The 21,303-nt window shown below is 39.6% G+C and overlaps 1 protein-coding gene and 1 long non-coding RNA gene across 13 annotated transcripts in view; one reads left to right on the forward strand and one right to left on the reverse strand.

Moving 5' to 3' along the window:
- The window catches only part of STARD13 (StAR related lipid transfer domain containing 13), a 249,314-nt gene that overhangs the window by 168,050 nt on the left and 59,961 nt on the right, over nt 1-21,303 (reverse strand). For 2 of the 5 annotated variants that reach the window (XM_024230841.3, XM_024230839.3), the window contains exon 1: nt 16,337-16,680. The exons of 1 other annotated variant lie outside the window; for it this stretch is intronic. In XM_024230841.3, the coding sequence (XP_024086609.3) occupies nt 16,337-16,505 (169 nt within the window). In that variant the 5' untranslated portion in view covers nt 16,506-16,680. Of the gene's footprint in view, nt 1-16,336; nt 16,691-21,303 lie in introns of those variants that run through there. 2 more of the 5 variants (XM_063714791.1, XM_063714792.1) reach the window with 2 other exon arrangements.
- LOC103892208 (uncharacterized) lies at nt 2,437-12,356 on the forward strand. Of its 8 annotated transcripts, none has more exons than XR_008512586.2 (6): nt 2,437-2,622; nt 6,728-6,891; nt 8,471-8,727; nt 10,488-10,683; nt 10,924-11,114; nt 12,051-12,356. It is a non-coding gene; the product is annotated as an uncharacterized LOC103892208 (long non-coding RNA). The 8 variants fall into 8 exon arrangements; XR_008512588.2 differs by having other exon boundaries at nt 2,437-2,601; XR_008512589.2 differs by lacking the exon at nt 2,437-2,622 and adding an exon at nt 4,980-5,097.

A 21,303-nucleotide genomic window follows, 5' to 3' on the forward strand; every position in this document is an offset into this window, starting at 1 on the left:
TTGTGTAAGGAAGAAGTAAATGTAGAGTCTAAGTTTTTGTTGGAGCAAAAAATTTTGACAAGCCGTTCCATGAGCTGGGTACTCCTCTGCCACATAAGCGCCTCCTTTCCTCATTCACATTCCCCTCAAGCTCCACTCAGGAGATAAAAAAAGTCAGGATACCCAGACTTTCCAAATAATGACCAAATGGGTAGGGTGTTTACCAATTTTTGAAGACTTTCACATAAGTATCAGCTTAGTAACTACCCTTTTCCCTAAAAACTACCATCATCAGCATACTCAAATATTTAAAGCAAACAAAATAATACTGATATCAAAACTATCAAACAAAACTCAAACACATTACGGAATATGTTTATACAGTGTGTGTTTCCAGCAACTTTCACCCTACTTTCCGAAGACCTTCCAGCTCAGGCTGTGCTAGGTAGGATGGCAGGGGAGCACAAGGCATCCCTCATCAGACAATGTGGATGGTGTGACATCGGGGTCCCTAAGTCTCTTCAGAGTCAGACAGCCCACTAAGACCACAATAAGTACTTGGAAGCCTCCAGCTAGACACCCACACCAGGCTCTTCTGCCTAGGAATAGCCACCCACACAAAATCATGGCCTTAGGCAGTAAGCCCAATTGACATTTGGAAATTCATAACTTTGAAAGCTATGACTTATGACACTTGGACTTGTCAGAGTCCCTCAGTCTATGACACAGTACCTTTCACTTTAAAAGGTTTTATTCTCCTCCTGCTGATGGGAAATTATTAAAGGTGAAGTAATATGTATAAGCTGAGTAAAAATACAAAATATAATTCTTGACACCTCAGAATGAAGGTGAAAAATGAGAAGAAAGAAAAATTAGAGGGAAAACTAGAGTTTGAAATGACCCTAATTAATTATATATATTCGCTCACAGTGCATCAAATGTATAAAAAGAAGATTTAAAGTGAAGCCGAGAAATAGTCAAGTAGATGTTGTCCATTTGTGAACTGAATAAAAACAAAACAAGGCTGGACACAGTGGTTCACGCCTGAAATCCCAGCACTTTGGGAAGCCGAGGTGGGTGGATCATCTAAGATCAGGAGTTCAAGACCAGCCTGGTCAATCTGGTGAAAACCCGTCTCTACTAAAAATACAAAAATTAGCTGGGCATGGTGGCAGGTGCCTGTAATCCCAGCTACTTGGGAGGCTGAGGCAGGAGAATTGCTTGAACCTGGGAGGCAGAGGTTGCAGTGAGCTGAGATCACACCATTGCACTCTAGCCTGGGCAACAGAGTGAGACTCAGCCTAAAACAAAACAAAACAAAACACCACAGAGTGGCACATTATTCCCATATCCTTGAGGAGTGATATGAATTATTATTCAAGGAAGAGAAGCAAATATGGTTATATTTTGGTGCAACTGAGGACAGCAAAGAGCTGGGTCTGGCTTTATATGGCATCTGTATGCAGGCAAGTTTAGTGACCCCTAACAGATGCCAGCATCCCTCAGGCACTCCGGAACTGAGCACTACGCCTTCCATTTGAATTGATTTCACATTGATTACTTTTTCCTCAATTATATTACAGAATAGCAGGAGCTAATATTATTCCCATTTCATAGATTCAGAAACTGAGGCATGAGAGGTTAATAAAAATATCGATGACTACCACGTTAGGACAAACGTGCTTGAGAACCCAGGCCTCCTGTACCCAGATTTCCCAAGCTTGCCATACAAACTAGGTCTCTCCCTCTACTGGGAACATAAGTGTTCTACTTAAGGCTCATACTATTCCTTTGTTTTCAAGGTTCATTTTCTTTCCCTGTGGAAGTTTTATAGCTGCATGTAATCCATGTGTCAGGTTGTCTTATCCATAGTTTAGGCTGCTTATAATGGAGAAGCAACACCATCTATAGTAAAGGTTGTCTCTGGAAACCCAATTAGGGAAGAAAACCTCAAATCACATGCAACCAAGGACCCCAAAATTAACCTTTTCTCCTTAAAAACTCCCTCCCCTGCACACTCCCACAAGCACAGTCAGTTCATCAATCTCTTTATGTAAATAGCAGTCAAGAAGTCAGGGAGGAGGTCTGTTTATTATTTTTGATCCTGTTTTGCTTCTGGCCAAATTTCACAAACACCAGAAGTTGGCAGAACATTGATAGTTTTTTCTGACTGGCTACTGTTCACTAGCTACAAGTGCAGAGTACAACTGTAACTAATCTGGTCTACGGGCCTTAGCTATGACTGAGGACAGAATTGTAAAATCTGGAAGAAAAAAGTCTCCACCCAAGACTTCTCTCTGAAAATGTGGACCCTCCTTTAATACACACTTTTCTTGCACTAGAGGATGGCTGAGTTCCAGATCCACTGTCTAGAGAACAACACAGGTCTTACCCAATTCCCACCTCACTCCTTGTACTCCCTAGTGTCAGAAAAGGTCCACTGTGAAGTCACAAGAGGCCCTGAGCTCTGTGGGCCCCAGGAGCCCCGGGAAAACCTGGGGGAGAATGGGCATCCCACCCCAGCACTTTCTAGGAAGAAGGGCAACATTTTGAAGGGCTGGAAGTAGAGAAAGAAGGTTGCGGGTAGAAGACTCCATACTTTCTGTGACGCCTATTCCTTAGGTAGGAACTTAGGAACCTCAGGTAGGTTAGGCACCATGCTGGATCCTGCCCTTGGGAATCCTGATGCCTTGGACATTTACTTTGGAAGCAGAGTTCTTGATAAACAGCAGCCAGCCCTCAAGAGGGGAGTGGAAGGGTAGTTAGTATAGGATGGGCACGCGGCTTTGCTGCTGGTGGCACAATGAGGTCCTCCAGCAACATGAGGGGTTGGTGAGGAAGGGAGAACAAACCAGGTCTATCATGATGGGAAAAAAAGCATAAAACATACAAATACAAAAAAAACTTCTTGGTTCCAAGTAAACACGCCTACCTATAATTATGAAGATGACAGGGTTGCACAGTCAAGAATAATGTGGGCTCCCAGATCGTCCAGACTTGAGTTCAAAGCCCTGTTCTACCTCCCACTCGCTGTGTGACTTTGGGAAAGTTTATTTAACTCCTGGAGAATTTGTTTACTCATCTGTTAGGTCTTACTATGTTTATTTTCCAGACGAGTAAACTTAACTCTCAGGTCTTTATGAAAATAAAATAAAATAATAATATAGGTTGTGCCGAAAATAGTTCTTGGTACATCATAGTGGGTCCTCAACAAAAGTAGCTACAGGTTTAGTAACCCTTATCTGAAATGCTTGGCACCAGAAGTGCTTCGGATTTGAGATGTCTAAAAATTTTGGAATATTTGCATTATACCAGTTAAGCATCCTTAATCCCCAAATCCGAAATCCAAAATACTCCAATGGGCATTTCCTTTGAGTGTCATGTCAGTGCTCAAGAAGTTTCAGATTCTGAAGCGTTTCAGACTTTGAATTTTCTGATTAGGGTTACTCAACCTGCATAAGTATATTGTTACTACTTTTTAAAATGTAAACATTTCAAAGGCTCAATATTGTGGTGAGAAATATAAAAGTCAAATGACCAATCCAGACCCAAATATTTCATCTAAGTACATCTTAAAGGTTAATAAACTCTGCTGACAACCTGCCTATCCATGACAAACCCTGAGTCTTTTCATGGGTGATTCAGTGGAAATATTCTCCGGTAGCCAGAGGCGTGGCTTGCCTGGGCCTCTGGGTGCAGCTGCACAGACTCAAGCAGCCTGAAGGAAAGGTGACTGACAGTTAATGATCTGAAAAGAACTTGTCTCAACTCAACGTCATTCCTGGCATTATCGAACAAAGCAATAAACCTCACAGAATGGAAGCTACAGTGTCCAGGGCCAGCTCTGCTAAGGTAACCAAAGACAGAGAAGGAGGCAAAAGTGACAGAAGAAACTCATGGGAAACCAACAGAAATATAATGGCTTTGGCAGAAATGCAATTATCAATTGGGAGGTGAGGAAGTAATTTTACTCCAAATGGGGGTTGGGGAGGAGGGAAAACTGGACTCTGAAACAATCTCTCTTTTACCGGTTAATGTTTTACAATTGCAGCTGCATGCCGCCAAGTTTCCTTATTATATAAAGTCAGTCTCCACTTATTGATAGTGCCCTCTTGGACAAATGTGTTTTTCCATACAACAAAACTCAATTCCAAAGGAATGATTCAGGAAAATGAAATCAGAAACATGTCAAAGTAGGAAAACTTGTCTATGCATTTTTCAGTTCTCTGAAAGATTTCAGAGGACAGAGATTCCTAATACAAGACTATAATTTCATTGGACACCTGTCTTCAAAATGACAATCATGGGGAATTGCTCCACAAAGCGTCATGCACTACACCAGTGAAGGAATTAATATGACAATCGTTTTTCAGGGTTTCCAAGTTACCATATGCAGACAGCCGATATTTTATCCTACAAAGCAAGGTTTTTGCAAGGCTCAAGATTAACATGTAACTTATGATGTATAAGACTGTACTAAAGGATGTTTCTATTCTTTCTGGAGGAATTTCTAAATAGAGGGGGACTTAAGAGTATACATATTCCATAAAATCAATAAAGCAAAAGAATCCACAAGGTTTAATTGTTAAGATTTTAGTCCATTAAACTCTAAGAATAAATTTCAACAAATTGATAGTGATCAGATTTGTAGGCAGTCTTTCATAGCTGAGGGATTCAACAAATATGAAGAATATTCCTCAATCAAAAGGAATGAAATCCTTAGAGGAAATGGGCAATTAAAGTTTCTTAAATAATTCATTTGAATTAGTACGAGAGCTTAGTTTTTAAGTTGTCAAGTGGGCATCAGAAAATTTACATGCATTGTACAGCACTTTTTTTCTGTTTCTCTCCACAAAGACATGTAAAACTGGAAAGGTTTACAAAATTAACAAAAATCTCAAAGTTAACCTCGGTTTAGAAAAATCACAAGAATTTGAGAGAGGAGTTGAAATTTTTTAAAATATATACTCTTATTCTTTCATTCATTTTCTTTCAGCTTGTGATGAATGTTTTCTCAGTATCCTATGCTGAAAACAGGTAGATACTAATCCCTCCTTCAAGGGAGGGCTGTTGAGTATTGAATAAGATAAAAACATGGAAGCAATCAGCACAATGCTGGTAAGCAGAGGCATATCATAAAAATCAGTGTGTCTTATTTTTTTTTTGATGTAACAAATAAAATTGGGAAATAAATATTTGTTTCATGTAATGGGGGCTGAATTGCACCTCCTCAAATTCATGTGTTGAAGTCCTTGCTCCCAATACCTTAGAGTGTGAGTATATTTGAAGATAGGGCCCTTAAAAAGGTCATTAAGATAAAAGTAGATCATATGGATGGGCCCCAATCCAATACAACTGGTGTCTTTACAAGAGGAGATTAAGACATAGACACACACAGAAGGAAGACCAGCGGAAGATAGCAAGAAGGCAGCTGTCAGCAAGCCCAGGAGAGGGGCCTCCAAAGGAACCAACCCTGCTGGCACCTTGTTCTCAACTTCCAGCCTCCAGAACGTTGAAACATATTTTTGGGATTAAGTCACCCAGTCTCTGGTACTTTATTACTGCAGCCCCAGCAAACTAAGACAGTCATTCAAAGCATTACCATGTTTTATAATTTTTAAGTTGTTTTCCATGACGAATGTAGCACTAGCCTTTGTGCAAATTGGCTTTCCAGAACCTCAGTTACAGATTGATCCATTCACCCCTCACATGATAGAAGAGAAAATGTAGATCCAGAAGACTTAGGTGACTTATCTAAGATCACCCCAACCTGGGTTTGTTGGCCTCCTGCTGCCATCACTGGAGGATTAAAAATAGACATTGGATTGCTTCGAAAAGATGGCTGTTAAACGGATATTTGGGTTCTAAGGAATACAGTTTTAAACTCAAATGTCCCATCTATTACCAATTAATGATGCTTGACTCAGACTTCATTCCCACCCCCTTACCCCCACCAAGAACCTCCCAGCCCTTCAGTTTAATGTGAAGCACAGCCCCTTTCCTCCAGCACTCCTGCCCTCTCAGTTTAGCATTTACCACCAAGTGATTCCGAGAGCTAGGAACACTTCCTGCCAAGAACAGTCTCTTTCACTGCTACAAGGTAAAGTTCAACAGGCTTTACTATTTATCTACAAGACTTGAAGCCTGGCCTAAACCCCCTATTTCAGGCCAGTTCAGGGCAACTTGAGAGAGAGCAACTGGTGTCCACAGGAAACCACAATTGGAAAAGGCAATGGTTTTCATTACAGTTTAAGAAAAAAAACCTCTTTTGTTTCAAATTTTCTGGAAGACATGAGGACACACACTAAAAATGTGGCATTAAGTATGTCTGCCATAGGAAACATGATACAAAGTGTGTAACTTACTCAAACATAATTTACTCTTCAGTTGATGATGCAGCAGTTTGAAGGGTCATATGTACATGGATGTTTAATAATCATTTTGTCTTAAATTGAGCACTTAGTATGTGCCAGACACCGTGATCTGTGTTTAATTATAGTCTCTCATTTAATCCTTGCAATAACTCTGAGACTGTTGCTCTTTTAATGCCATTTTACCCACAGGGGAACAAAAGCTAAGAAACATTAGGTGACTCATCCAAGGTCACTGTATGGGGATGACGTAGAGCTAGAGTTCAAATTCAAGTGTACATGACTCCAAAGCCCTGAAAGTGCTCTAAATTAGAGTTATAGAAAGTTTGGAGTTTGGGTTGATGGACAACATCCCTAAGACATTCTTGATTCCACAGGAATCAAGCCTATCTGTAATCACAGGGCTATTTGAAAAAGAGAAGAAAAGGTGTCTTGAAATTAAACCAACATGTTTCAATTATTTGCTCCTAAGAACAACAGAAGTTTCAACATTCTGCCAACACAGTAACTCCTGGGAGATTGGCACAGAAGAAGGCACAAGGTAAATACCCATCTCTGTACACCCTGTGCTACTGTGTCATGTGCTGCTCCAGGCAACTCCAATGGATTGGCCACCCTGGCCAGTGATAACACATAAAAATTCCACTCAGTATTGGGACCAATAGATAATGAACACAGTCAGTGGAATTCCTTCACAGGCTTCTTCAAGATATTCTGCAAGACTGATTTCCCTTCTTCTTGCCAAGATTTTTTCCTCCTTCTTAATATTTAAGCAGCTTTGTCTGCCTTAGACCTTCCACCTAAAAGTACAGCAAGTGGAATGGAATGCTAATATGAGGATCCAAATTTTCAGGGAAGGAGGTCAGTAGACTTTCCCATCTGAAAGAGACCAATGGTAAAAATGAAGGTGGTTTGATGATTAAGAACCTGTTAAACATAACACATGGGTTTACAGAAGTCCAGACAGTAAAGGCCTTGCGATGGATTTCGCACTCTATTTTGAGAAATGCATGTAGTGGGAAATGTGTTGGGTCCCTCAAAGCATCTGGAGAAGATTCTTTAATTTTCTCAAACAAGAACTCCAGTCTATTTGAGTGAGAATGGTTGGAATATCATTACTGCAGGATTTGTGAATCATTCTTATTTCTTATAATAATTTTACATATTATACATAATTTCAGGGTAGTATAAACTGTCAGAGGAAAACGTGATTTTATGACTATACATACTTTTTGTATCCAATGTGTCGTTTGGTGAATATAAATGTATATGAAATGCTACTGTTCACTCATAGAGATTGAATACTAATCAAAGGTTCCTGCCATCCATATGTATGATTTTCAGAATTAAGCAGGAAGGGGAGAGTTGGAATGCAGGAAGAGAATGCCTACTTCAGCTCAAAATCCTGACATGTAAATTAGGTACTTGGTGACTGCCAGGTTCCTTTCCAATCTCTCTGCATTGTTTCACCCTTGTGTTTTATCCAACTGTTAGGAGGCAAAGCAACACAAATCATTTGTATTTTAGTCACCTCTGCCTCTGTCAGACCTTTAAAATTCTCAGGATTCCTATGCTGTGTGAGGAAAATCATTTGACAGTCTAGCCAGACACTGTAGATCTATTTCTACTGATTTTCTTTTGCTAACAGCATTAGCATTTTCTGTAATTTTGAAGTTATTTTCCAAGTTCTCCATTTAGATTATTTTAGATCCTAAGCTTCTGAAAAAAAAAAAAAAGAGAGAGAGAGAATTCATGTCTTTTCAAACAGTAGTATATAAATTTTCATGGTACTCAGTGCTGCCCTAGACTGCACCAGTCCAGAATAACCACCATGGTCTTGTGTGACTTCACAGTGTGGTGGCTTGGGCTAGGCAGTATGGTAATTCCCTATGCATTCTTGTTGGAGCTTTTGGATGTTGTGTGATTTCTCTCCAGAAGCTTCATTCATAATGTGAATGCTAATGTGTATCTCTTTGCCAGCAGGAGGAAAAACATCTGAAGAATATATTTGTAGACTTCCTGGAAATTGATAAGTTGTCTCCATAACTAAAGCAAGCAGATTTTACTAATTGGAATTATCTACATAATTTTACTTCATTCACTTCTTTCTGTCATACTAGGAGAGCTTTTATATAACCAAAGATATTTTTGGACCATGAATTCGGAAATTCTCGGAGCCACCCATCAATGCCTGAGCTTCAGTGAGTCCATATCCCATGTCACCTACGGCAAAGGAGAATCTGAGACTTCTGAAGAGTTTCTTGCTTCTTTCCTGTGGGGCAGTGACTCCACTTCCCAGCAGTAATGGAATATCCTGAATTAGCTACATTAATGTTAGAACCATTTGGACCTCACCCAGGACTTCAACTACATTGTGGTAAGACAAAGCCAGAGCTAGAAGGCAATAATTTCTTCCTTCTGGCTCAACAGTACCTATCTTGTAGAGTTATTTGAGGAATGGTTGTATTCTTGATGTTATAATTATTAACTCCGCCCACATACCGACTCAGCTTTCTGTTCCGCCTACCCAAGACAGAATCTGTGTGTGGTTGTTAATTTTCATAAAAAGATGGTCATCTGGCCTTTACTCAGTTGACTTTTAAAATATTTGTGGCTGGCCTTTTTGGAAAACATAGAATACTTGCAATGTTACTCTCCAAAACACAACTTCAAAGTATCTACTGCCAAATCTATGCAAGAAGTATATTCAGAGAGAATTATCTAAAGGAAGCGTAGGCCACATACTCTCCTAGATCAGCATTTCCAAAATGTGTTCCCCAGGGAAAGCTGGTTTTGCAATATGTGACTTCCCAGTATCCTGTGAAAAGTGGTTTCAAGATGAAATATACCAGTTTAAACACAGTTAAACTACTTTGTGCAAGATTTTCCTGAGCCTTTCATAAGTCTGAATTTCCAGGGGAAAGGGAATGTAGCATTTCCAAAAATGACTTAACCACAGGAATGTTTTCTCCCTTGAATATCTGTCTAATGGGCCTAGTGTTCGGTAAAGCAGACTTATAGAAATTCCCTGTGGATAATCTCCATGCTATTTCTAGGTTAAGACAGAGAATCTGAAGACTGCATACCTGACCTCTTGTTTTTACCTACCCACCCACCAACACCCAAATATTTCTACTGGACTATAATTTATTGTGACGCCCCCACTTCCACTGCAGGATGTTACAAGAAATGAGACTCACTACTGAATTCACAGCAGGCATGGTTGAAGGCACCATTCACTATAGCTTGCAGTATTCCCTTTATGAGATTTGTATGAGAAATTCCTCTCGTAGGTCAAGTTCTTGGGAGAAAATTCTCCCAAAGAGCAAGTCCCAGGAAAAGCTTGGCTGGTAAGTTCTTACCTTAAGAACAGGGAAAACCTTCCCTTGGTTGTGTTTTCCTCTTTGCTTAGATCAGGGAAGCTCAAGCCAAATTTGCAGCCCATTTTTTATAATTATTCAAGGCCTTACATTTTATATTTCCATGTAATATATCTTCCTAGTTTTATCTCATTAATTGGCCAACATTTCTCTTTTCATCAGATTTATCTTTTTGCAATCTTTAGTTATATATTCTATAAATGACCTCAAATCCTCTAGGTAATGAGGTGGAATGTAAATTAATATATAGTATCTTTCTCCATACCAAAATCATATTTCAATTGCTCCAAGGGAGACAGCAAATATTTTTTATGTGGTCTTTAGTTCATTCAAATATCTGGTGTGCAATTCATGGTCAGGTTCTCCTATCTTCTTAAGTCTTCTTGATCGCCTCACTACCCTGTTGTCATAGCTAATGAAACACAGACAAAGTGTGTTTTCTTGTTAATGACATGTCTCCACTAAATCTCCATCTATTTATGTCCCTTTATATAAGAGTTTTGCCAAAACCCACTTACCATTTGTTCTCTTTTTAAATCTGTTCTGGGTCATCAATTGATACTGTTAAGACCACTAGTAGTGACTGTTTTTTCTAACTTGTGTTTCTGTGTCCATGATTAATTTGCTAATGAAATGAGGAATTTTGCATTGTAAGAGTTGACCATTGTCCAAAATTTGCTAAGAACTAATGTACTGATGATTGGGGAAGGTGGGAGAGGGAAAGACATTTTAAAAAATGAATCTTTATTTACTTAAGCTAAAGTTACAGAATCCAAATTTGGCAACTGCCTGCATCTGAACAACAGAAGTTTCAACATTCTGCCAACAGAGTAACTCCTGGACGACTGGCACAGAAGAAGGCACAAGGCAAATACCCATCTCTGTACACCCTGTGCTACTGTGTCATGTGCTGCTCCAGGCAACTCCAATGGATTGGCCACCCTGGCCAATGTGTGAATTATAAAGCAATGATGTGTAGCTATTGAACCTACAATTTGGTTAAAATTAAACTCTCAAGTTTTATATGTTTACAAGCATATTGTCCTTTTGTTAATTTCCTCCCAATACTCATTTCTTGACTTCTTTTAGTTTTACTATGTAGTAATTTTTAAAATGTTATTCAAAGTTAGTTAATTTAATTCACTTGGCAGATTTTCCTGTAATTTTGGTTAAACAGTATCCTTTCTGTACAGGCCCTCCAAACACCAGCACTGAGTAGAAAGAGGCTCTGATTCATGAAATGTGAATTTATGACAGTTGCCACTCTTTAAAAAAAAACAGACAGAACTTGAGCAATACATGACTGATGCATTCTCAGCCTGCTTCCTGTGTTCCATCTGTCTTTCTGGCAGTGCATTCACCCTCCAGGTTTGAAAGTAGTCGGGTAAGAAAGTACTAAACATAGAGAAAGGGCAATTCCAAAAGAACAAATGATTGTTTAATTTAGCCTGACATTACCCAGTTGCTGGGGGTATGGGCCATGGGGATCGGCCATGTTCACCACTTAGGTTGGGCAAATTCCCAGGATGCCTTTTGACATAGTAATGAGGGGGAATACATCACTCATGCCCACTGGCATTCTCTGGGGAAATTTTTAAAAGGCAGTATATCCCACTCTAGTTGAGTTCAAATCAGGTGCCATATCTACTTAAAAATAGCCTCAGATAGAATGGCAACTCAAATGACAGTCTAACTTTCACTACTTTCTCGGTAGTGAAACTTTCTACATTCCACATTTTCTATCAAGAAAAGAAAGAGGTTGTATTGTGAGGTAAGAGGCACACACACGGACTTCCTTCAGTCCCTGCAATCCTTGCTATAGGTCAGGCATCAAGACAATTCCACTTTACAGGTCTGGATTTTGGAGAAAGAAAGGTGTTTACAAGTTTCTGTATAATTATAGTTATACTGACATTTAAATAGTCCACCAGACTGAACTTCCTAACATTCCTATTACATTGACATTAATGAAAGCATTACACAGGTTTCAAGGAAGCATGTCCAGGTATATGCTGAATGACATAATAAGAAAAATGTAAATATGCATTGCCTTTGTCTTAAGGTAATACCTGCGATTGCAGAATCCTAGAATGTAGAGATGATGGGGACTTCAGAGATTCTTTAATCCAAACCCTTTATTTAATGGAAGAAGAGAAAAAGGTCTAGAGAAGTTGTGACTTCTCTCAGATCACACAATAAATTAGTCACGGAGGTAGAACAAAAACCTAATTTCCACTTTACCATTTCCTTGAGAAACTGTAGAACAATTGTAAGCCACTGATATATTCCACATAATAAAGCCGCTCTGTTGCATTTTTAGGTTCTAGTATGTTAGGTTTATGTTCCCCTGCTTTCTACAATCCTGTTCAAAGAGTTGCTGACTTAACCACAGAGAGAATTCCAGAACATGAGACACAGAATAAACTTGAGCAATCATAGTCCATCCACTTCATTTTCTCATCGAAAACCAAAGGTCCAGTGAGGCTCTGGAACTCGACGCTGTAAAGGAGCGAAGGAGCATCTATACAGAACCTGGATGCCTGTCTCCTTATCCTACTTCAGCGGACTTGACTGCAATCCGGATTATGCTGTTTTCTAAGCATTTAAAATAAAATAAAAAGTGTAATAGTGTGATAAGTTCTTTCACAAAGCAAGTAATCACATTTATGTTTCAACTTACACTTGGGTTTTCCAAATGTGTGTGTGTGTGTGTGTGTGTGTGCAACTTTAAACATGGTGAATCCATCATGTTGCACTAAATCAAAACCACCAAATAATGACATAGAACCAATAAATCAAAACCATCAAATAATGACATAGGAATCCAATTCTCCCACCTCACACCCATTAAGAGGGTGTGAAATGTAGTGAAATGTATAGATATACAATGGAATATTATCCAGCCTTAAAAAGGAAGGCAATCCTGCCATGTGCTATAACATGGGTGAACCTCAAAGACATTGTACAAAGTGAAATAAGCCAGTCACACAAAGTGAATCACTGTATGATTTCACTTATATGAGGTACTTAAAGTAGTCGAATTCATAGAGACAGAAAGTTGAATGGTGGTGCCGAAGGCCGAGAGGAGGGAGGAATGAGGAATTCTTGTTTAATGTGTATGGAGTTTCAGTTTTGCAAGATGAAAAGAGTTCTGGAGATGGATGGTGGTGATGGTTGGATATTATGAATTATGAATGTTAAATACCACTGAACCATACATTGAAAAATGGCTAAGATGGCAAAATTAATGTATTGTGTATTTTACCACAATAAAAAAATTAGAAAAAAATCCAATTCTCCCTTTCCTTGGCCTAACATGGTCTTCCACCACCCCCAGCACCCTCTCTCCTATCCACTCCCAAGTGCCAGTCAGTGAGGCAAATAAGGACCATTATTATTTCCATTCTCTCTCTCTACAACAATTTCCCTATTGATTCAAGCAAGAATGTGGGTAGGGATTATGGGCAGTATGACTTATGATAAACTTTCACTCTGCAAAACAACACCCTCTTTTAAACATCTCCTCTCTTTTGAAATGGAATTGCAACCCCAGAACTAAAAAACAGGCTAGAGAAATGATGCATGTATGTTTTGATGTGTACCCTAAGATGAGCAAGTTTAGATTCATCCTGGGTTTGGGTAATGAATTCTGATTATATGCATCATCAAAGATTCCTTTATTTCTCCTCCTTGTTTTTCCTTCCCATGAGTGTATCTGCTATTGAATCATGTGCACGCCATTCAATGATTATCTCACTATAATGAGGTCAGTGGGGAGCAACTTACTCGTTTCCACTGTTCCCAACAACCATGAGAAATTATAAGTAATGATGCGTTATATCAAATTAACATAATTCTAAATCTTAAAGACCTAAAGCAGAATAATGCAAACAATTTTAGTGATGTGGCTGTCACTTTAAGATACTAACCTGTAAACTACAGAAAATAATGCTGTCATTAATTTTATTGGCACATGATTAATGGAATGATCAAAAGCTGTTAGTGGCAGGGCACAATGGCTCACATTTGTAATCCCCGCACTTTGTGAGGCTGAAGTAGGAAGATCACTTGAGCCCAGGAGTTTGAGACCAGCCTGCGCAATACAGTGAGACCCTGTCTCTATAAAAAAGTTTTAAAAATTAGCCAGGCATGGTGGCACACTCCTGTAAGTCTCAGCTGCTGAGGAGGCTGAGGTGGAAGGATCGCTTGAGCCCAGCAGGTCAATGCTGCAGTGAACTATGATCACACCACTGCACTCCAGCCTCAGTGACAGAGTAAGACTCTGTCTCAAAAACAAAAAGAAAACAAAGCTGTTAGTAGAATAACTTGACATCCTGTGTTATTGGGTAGTAACTGTTTAAAGAGAATAAAGCATTTAGCGCTTTGCTTCCACTAGAGAAATATAACCTGACAGGAAATTTCATAATGAGTGACCAATTCTGGTCCTATAATATAGTGTATTGCTATATCCTGAGTAGAGAAGTCTGAAAAGTCTCTAGTATATTATATAATCCAAAACTCAATCATAGGTCAGTACTTTAGAACTCATTATAAAAACTAAAAAATAGTCTAGTGTATTGCAGAGCATGGACTGTCAAGTTGTATTCAAGTATCAGTTCCAACTGGGTGACCTTGGATAAGATGCTTGAACTCTGTGTGCCTCTGTTTTCTCATCTGTAAAATGGGCATAATAAAAAAAATTAACTACAATGATTTTGGTACGCTGTAACTGTTTAATCCACATTCTCTGCTATTACAGCAAACCAATCTTCTAATACAGTAAACTCAATAAAATTGTTTCACATTGCTTTCTCATTGTCTTACTAAAGAGTTGTATGATGTTAACACATAATGATTTCTGAATCACAAGACTGTTGGAAATCTTTGTTGCTTCCCTGTGATCTTAACTGTCAGTTTTAAGTGTTAGGCATTCATTGACTTCAAACACTCCATTGCCCAGTATAGAAAAGAGGGAATTCCCAAATTATCTAATTAGACAAAAATGAAACATAAACTGAGGGTGCCCATATGTCTGTGTGACAGGGCACATTCAGTGATAGCGCATGTGTTCACAACCTCAAATCTTGAATGGAAAAATAACCCTCATTCCAAAAAGAACATAAATAATATTTAAATAAAATCTATTATTGAAAATACATCTAAGGATGTTTGCAAAGCAATTTCAGCTAGTTCTATGCAATATTTCTAATATGATATGCATGCTGAGGAACATTTATATCTTGTAGATGATAGCGCGTCATTAAGCCTCGGTGTTCATAAAGACGATGGCATTTGGAAAGGCACCATTGTCAGAAATTTCTAAAACCAAAGTGGAGCTGGTTTTTATTCTAAGCCTAAAGTATTTTTAAATCTAGCCACAGGGAAATAATTACTTTAGTTTCTATTCAATCAAGACCTGCACACAGAGTTTATGGAATGACATAATATCCTTCCTGAAATCAGACCAGCATGTAGGAAGGACCAGCATCCTTCACACATAACTAGTTCCTGAACCTTTACAAACAAATCCTAATTTCCAAGGAAACAATCTCATCAAATGCTGCCCACTAGAATACATATTGTTCTTTTTGGAAACATTACAATAAGATTTTCATGATTACAAACCCCAACTTCCTCTCTAATATTCAATATAATCTTAAACTCATTTATTTAAGTGGAAACTGTATTTTTATAATGGCTCTAAAAATTCCTGGTTAACTTATTTAGCACCAATATAATAATTTCTTTTTTGTAGTCTAGGAGGAGGGTGATCATTAACTGACTGTAAATGTGTGTGTTAGGGGCTTCTTAGGAATGTTCATCTTTCCACTCTCTACTGATATACCCTATAAGGAGCATGTTTTAAATTTTTTTTTTGAGACTGGTAAATTTTAGTAATGTCTAGACTTCCAGGCTGGTATTTTGGGGGGCTGAGAATAAAAAGAATATGAAGCAGCTTATAATCAATATTCTCTTCTCTTTGCATTAGGAAGCTGGAGTTTTGTGTGCAGGTTACGGGATTTGTTTTGAGATGAACGAACACCTTAATTCTTTACCAGGAAAACGATATTAACACATCTGTGGCAACTGCTGACATAAACATACAAACAGGAAGAGAATGCGATTCTAGTGCTTAGCCTGGTGGCTTTTAGAACAGAATTCTTGCTTTCCTCCTCTTCACTAAGGACGTTTGAAATACTCCGGGCAGGGTGGACATTAGTCCCTCGCCTCCTCCCTAATGAAATAAACAAGTGGCCACATTCTAAATGTGACAGAGTGTAAGGAAACTGCAGAAAAGCTCCTAAGACACACACTGAGTAACAGTTCTCATCTGTTCTGTAGACACACGTCAGTTTGGGAATTTATGCTTCGCTGTCCCACCGTGAAGTTTTTTGTGCACTTTATGTTGCGCTATGTGGCAGCTAAGGACTGTCCTGTTTGCTGAAAACTGCAGCCTAAAGTTATTTTTCAAAGTTACGGATAGTGTGGCATAGAAATCCATATGTTATAAAGTGGAAACAAACAAACAAACAAAAACTGGGTTAGCATGAAATAGAGCCAACAGAAATCAGAATGAGCAACAGCCTTCCACTGCCGGCCACTCACCTTGTTGAATTTTAGTCACTAGCTGATGGCGTGCTAGAATCCGGCTCATCCTGTAAGGAGAGCGTCTTGTAGTCTGATCAAATCGCAAGTACATCTCCTGTCCCTCAGGTGTCATGGAATTTAGGTAGTAGCAGCCTGAGGCTGGGGTCCTGGGCACCTGACTAAACATCTCGGCAGATTTCCTATTGCCACCTCAGTCTGCCTGTGGCTGTTCCCGTCTGTCTCCAGTCTCAGTCAAAGAGCAAGGCACCCAGCCCAGGACAGCTCAACAGACCCAGCGATTTTTAAAAAGAAAGAGGAGTGCCAAAGCCACAACTCAGAATTCCAACCCCCGGGGCCCTCACGTGACCTCGGGAACCAATGAGAGGAAGAGAGGAAAATGGGAACGTTCGCAGTCAGCCCTAAGCCCCGACCAGAGGCAGTTCCAGCCGCCAGGGTCCCTCACACAATGCTGAAAGCAAAATACACGTATTTGACGTGCCTCAGAGCTGACGAAGCACCCAAAAGCAGCCCTCACTAAAGGAGTTGAAAGAAAGAGAGGGAAGGGCAAAATCAGTAGAAGGCAAACAAGTCCAGGGCTCAGGAAACTTTTCAGGCTGTCAAAGTTAGAGAAAGCTCCTTCGCTTTCTACAGGGCAGCTGCAGCCAGGTAAAAGATGGACCTGATAAATCTCTTAAATTTAAAAAGCAAAACAAAACAAAAAAAACTATTTCAAACAAGCATCAACAGCTGAGCGTAAGCCACCACCTTCATACCTTCATTATCAAGAAACAACTCAAATAAAAACTTTTCCAGTGAAAAATAAACTTCAAGGGCTTTAACACCAGGAGTGAATACACCACAGATCCTGACCCTCACGTGATGGGAATTGGAGGGCTCTTACAGATAAGATGCAGAGAGGCAAAGTACACACGCGTTACGTATTAAGCGTCCGTTCCTCTTTGATTTCTCTACTTCCCCAATTTTTAATCACCTAAACGTAAAATACTTAGAAAGTGCCTATCACATTTAAGACACTGAATCATTTAAGACAAGAATCACTGCAGAAGTTGCAAAGATACTTCAAAGATACTGTCATCAACCTGCTAAGGACCCATTGAGAAAGTTATACAAAAGATTCTAACATGAGGCCATATATATGTCTCAAAAAGGATGCAAACACAATGCTAGGTGAGCAATATTATTTTTGACTGGGGTGATGATTGCAAGCCAGATAGAGAAAGAGACATTTGGATAGGCTTTTTTAAATAGGGGGAATTCTGATAGGCAGAGGCTGGGGAGGGCTTTGCAAGAGACTGTAGGTACCCATGTGTGCAGATCCAGAACCAGAGTATATGGTTTAAGCAAACTGTTAGTAATTCAGTTTGGCCATATATATAGAGTGACATATATATATATATATGTCATTATAATTTTCCCTATTTTTCTTCTTTAACATTGTTTGATGTGAGGAGAAAAAGTCCACAGAAAACATGTTATCGAATTCTGAGCCTGGGGCTGAATGAATAAAGTTATTTGATAAAAAAAGTATAAGACCCAGTTGCTTCTACATTTGGCTGACTGAAACACACCCTGGCTGGGAATTTATAGTCTAATAATGAGAAATTATTTCTAAATTATTTCCAAATTAAAAGTTTAACAGGATTTAAATGAGGACTTTGATTCTTCTTACTCTGGCTCTCTGAGGCCCATAAGCCTTAACAACTTTCCCTGAGGGAATTGTTGCTAGCCTGATTCTGAGAAGCAGCTCGTCTTGTGTAACTGTCCCACTATGTGAATAAACAAGTTAAGCATGATCTCTGCGGCCCAGCATGTGACAATTGCCTACTATCTCACATAGTTGGTAATTGTCAGCCTCTTCTGGTGGTTACACAAGAGTCATCATGTCTTTGTTTTCAAGTTGGCTTCATGGCAGGAAGGGAAAGAAAGATCTATGGGGCCATACTGTGCACTTTCCATTCTTATTTAGGATTTGAGCAGCAGTTTTTGTGTTCCATAGCATCATTTGTGGAAGGTGAAAGGGATCTGAGACCTAACAAACTGCTCGGCAGAAGCATGGATGTGAATGGAGAAAGGTCGAGCACCATATTGCAAAGTTGGCTGTCTGGAAGGTTCATGAGCCCAGCTCAGTCCGCACCAGTGGCCGTCCAATTGAGGTGCTTGCATCAGCTGCTTTGTGCATGTGCTTTCGGCTTGATGGTCCAACATTGGGAGCATCTGTGTCATAACTTTTTGTTCAAGGCAGACACTTGGTGGTTATCACATTTTTACTGGGAGAGAATGGAAGGAGGGTGGAGAGAGAAAGAAGAGGGGAGCATGGGACTTGAGAACATTGAACATGTTCTGGGAAACCAAGTAAAGGTGAGGAAAAGGTAAAAAGGTAAAGGTGAGGAAAAATTACGTAGCTTTTTATAGCTTTGGATAGCACTTAAAGATAGACCGGCCATTTCCAATGCCAGCCTTGCAGTTCATTGCTGATTTGGCTGCATTCTATTACAAAAACAAGTGGAATGATTCTTCCTGAGAAGGATTGCAGTGTGTCAAGGCGAGGTTACTAGATAAAACAATAACAACGACAATAAAACTTACATTGTCTCCTTTTTGCATAGTCATGAATGTGTTAAAAGTTCTGGGGTGTCTGGTTCTGAAAACATTAAGATCATAAGTTTGTATTTATGACTATATATAATATTTCATTAAAATAATCTTGGCAATAAAGAGCAGGAATTGAACTTATTTATTTTTTTTTAAAGATGGTGCCTCACTCTGTCTCCCAGGCTGGATTGCAGTGGCACAATCATAGTTCACTGTGGTCTCCAACTCCTGGGCTCCAGTGATTCTCTTGCCTCAGCCTCCCAAGTAGCTGAGACTCCAGGTGCACACCATCACACCTGGCCAATTAAAAAAAAAAAAAAGTTGTAGAGATGGGGTCTCTCTTTGCTTCCTAAGCTGATGGCAAACTCCTGGCTTCCAGCATTTCTCCTGCCTCAGCTTCCCAAAGTGGTAGGATTACAGGTGTGACCAATCACACCTGGCCCTACATTATTTTTTTTTTTTTTTAAATTAGGGAATTTTTATTCCCTAATTTAAAAAAAAAAGCCAACTTAGAATGAAGCCTCATTTTTTCAAAAAATCAGCCAACATTTTAATAAGGGGCTCTAGGAAGGATCACATATCAACATTTGGTTTTCTGTATGCATATACAGGGCCGCTAAAGTTTTATTTCATAGTTCAAGTAGTATCTATAAATTCATGTACCTGCTCACCATGTTTTTGTCATTTTGTATTTCCAAGGTACTATATTTAAAGCAAATATGTAACATTATTTTCTCATTAGCAGGTCATTAGTACCTTGTTTTATGCTAATGTATTGCCATTGCTATGAAACTTGTACTTTTTAAATAAATTCTTTTTTGTGATCATTTAGTCCCCGTGTTAGAAGAATTACCACTGGGGTAGACAGGTCTGTTGTATTAGAATCAAGAAATGGCTAGTTCCCTCTCTGGCTTTTCCTTTACAGGCAACTGAGAGAGCTGGTCCTCTCCTCCAGTGAGTGCATGAAGTCCTATGGAACCAAAGAGGGAGAGTGCCCAAATCACAAGCATCTTCCAGGACTGACACCGTATCTCTTCCTCTCTAATTCCTTTAAAAATGAGGAAAACAGATGGCACTTGTGTTCAGTTTTCACCTACTTTTCTTCCCTCCTAATCTGCTCATCAATTGTGATCTTCAGTCAGACTATTTCAGGAATAAGATAAACAGATGGTTACTGAGAACCAAAGACAGCAAAAGAGAAGGGAAAGGAAAGAGGAGAGAAGGGAACAGCATTGAGCACCTACTATGTGCCAGGTCTGAAGCCTTCATGGCTTCACATTTTATGTTTTTTAATATTAATCTCCACAGCTATCACTGGAGGTATCTGATTGGATGGAAAGGAGGCTAAGATTCACAGAAGTCACATAGCAAGAAAGTGCAGAGCCTTTGTGCATCTCCAGGCTGATGCTATTTTCACTCTTTCCACTGTTACACAGGAGAGACAGGGAAGGAAAAACAAGGCACTGAAAAGGCACTCCGGAAATTGGAAAGGGGAGAGCATTTTGGAAGAAGAGCCTGAAAATCATCCTAATCCTATTTAACTGCCTGCGATACTGGAATGCCTACATGGAAATATGGGTATGGGGCGTCTAAAATCCCGTGGTGATTGAGAGTTGGTGTTTTCAAATAAGAAGTACAGACCCCAGAGCCCTTAATCAATCAATAGAAGCCACAAGGCCTCTTAGGAGTAACCCATAGGTGAGGACTAGAGACTCTCCCCACCCCTCCAACCCTCAAATGAATGAGCAGCTCAGCTTGACCCTCTTTGCCAGTCCTTTCCAGGGTAGTTTATTCTCTGCATTCTGTCCGTCCTCAAGGCTAATGCTGCATATGCCTTGAGTTTCTCATAGCATTCACTGTCAATGCAAACACTCCAAATACAGTCAAAACTCTGAAATTTGACCTCTAAGCAAAACTTTTGGTATTTGGAATTTTCAAGTATTTTGATAGATGATCCCAGATTAGCGCTCAATGGAATCTTGTATACACAGGGCAGAACGCTAAGGAGTGCTTTTACAGAAGCCAGGAATGGCTTACTGTCTGCTGCCCTTTCTACTCCTTCACACACATTCCAGCCTCCTCGTCAGTCTGTTCAGAGGGAGCCAAGGTAGTTCTGCCAACTGGGAAAATGTTTGAGATACAAGTGGCAGGCGGAAAAACGCAGGGCTGATTTGGAAGGCTGCTTTCGAAATTACGTGAACCCAAAGATTGTGGGTTGATGTCAAAGCCTTCGTGTGGGCTCTGAAGGCCAGCGTTTGAGGATTTTCACCAATTGATTTGTGATGTGTGTGTCCAACTCTGTGCCAATTAACTTTCCCAATCTGCATGCACGCCATGTCCCATGCCCAGTGCAGACAAGCCGGTGACACTAA

The sequence above is a fragment of the Pongo abelii genome, chromosome 14, assembly GCF_028885655.2.
Source record: "Pongo abelii isolate AG06213 chromosome 14, NHGRI_mPonAbe1-v2.0_pri, whole genome shotgun sequence".
NCBI lineage: Eukaryota > Metazoa > Chordata > Mammalia > Primates > Hominidae > Pongo > Pongo abelii.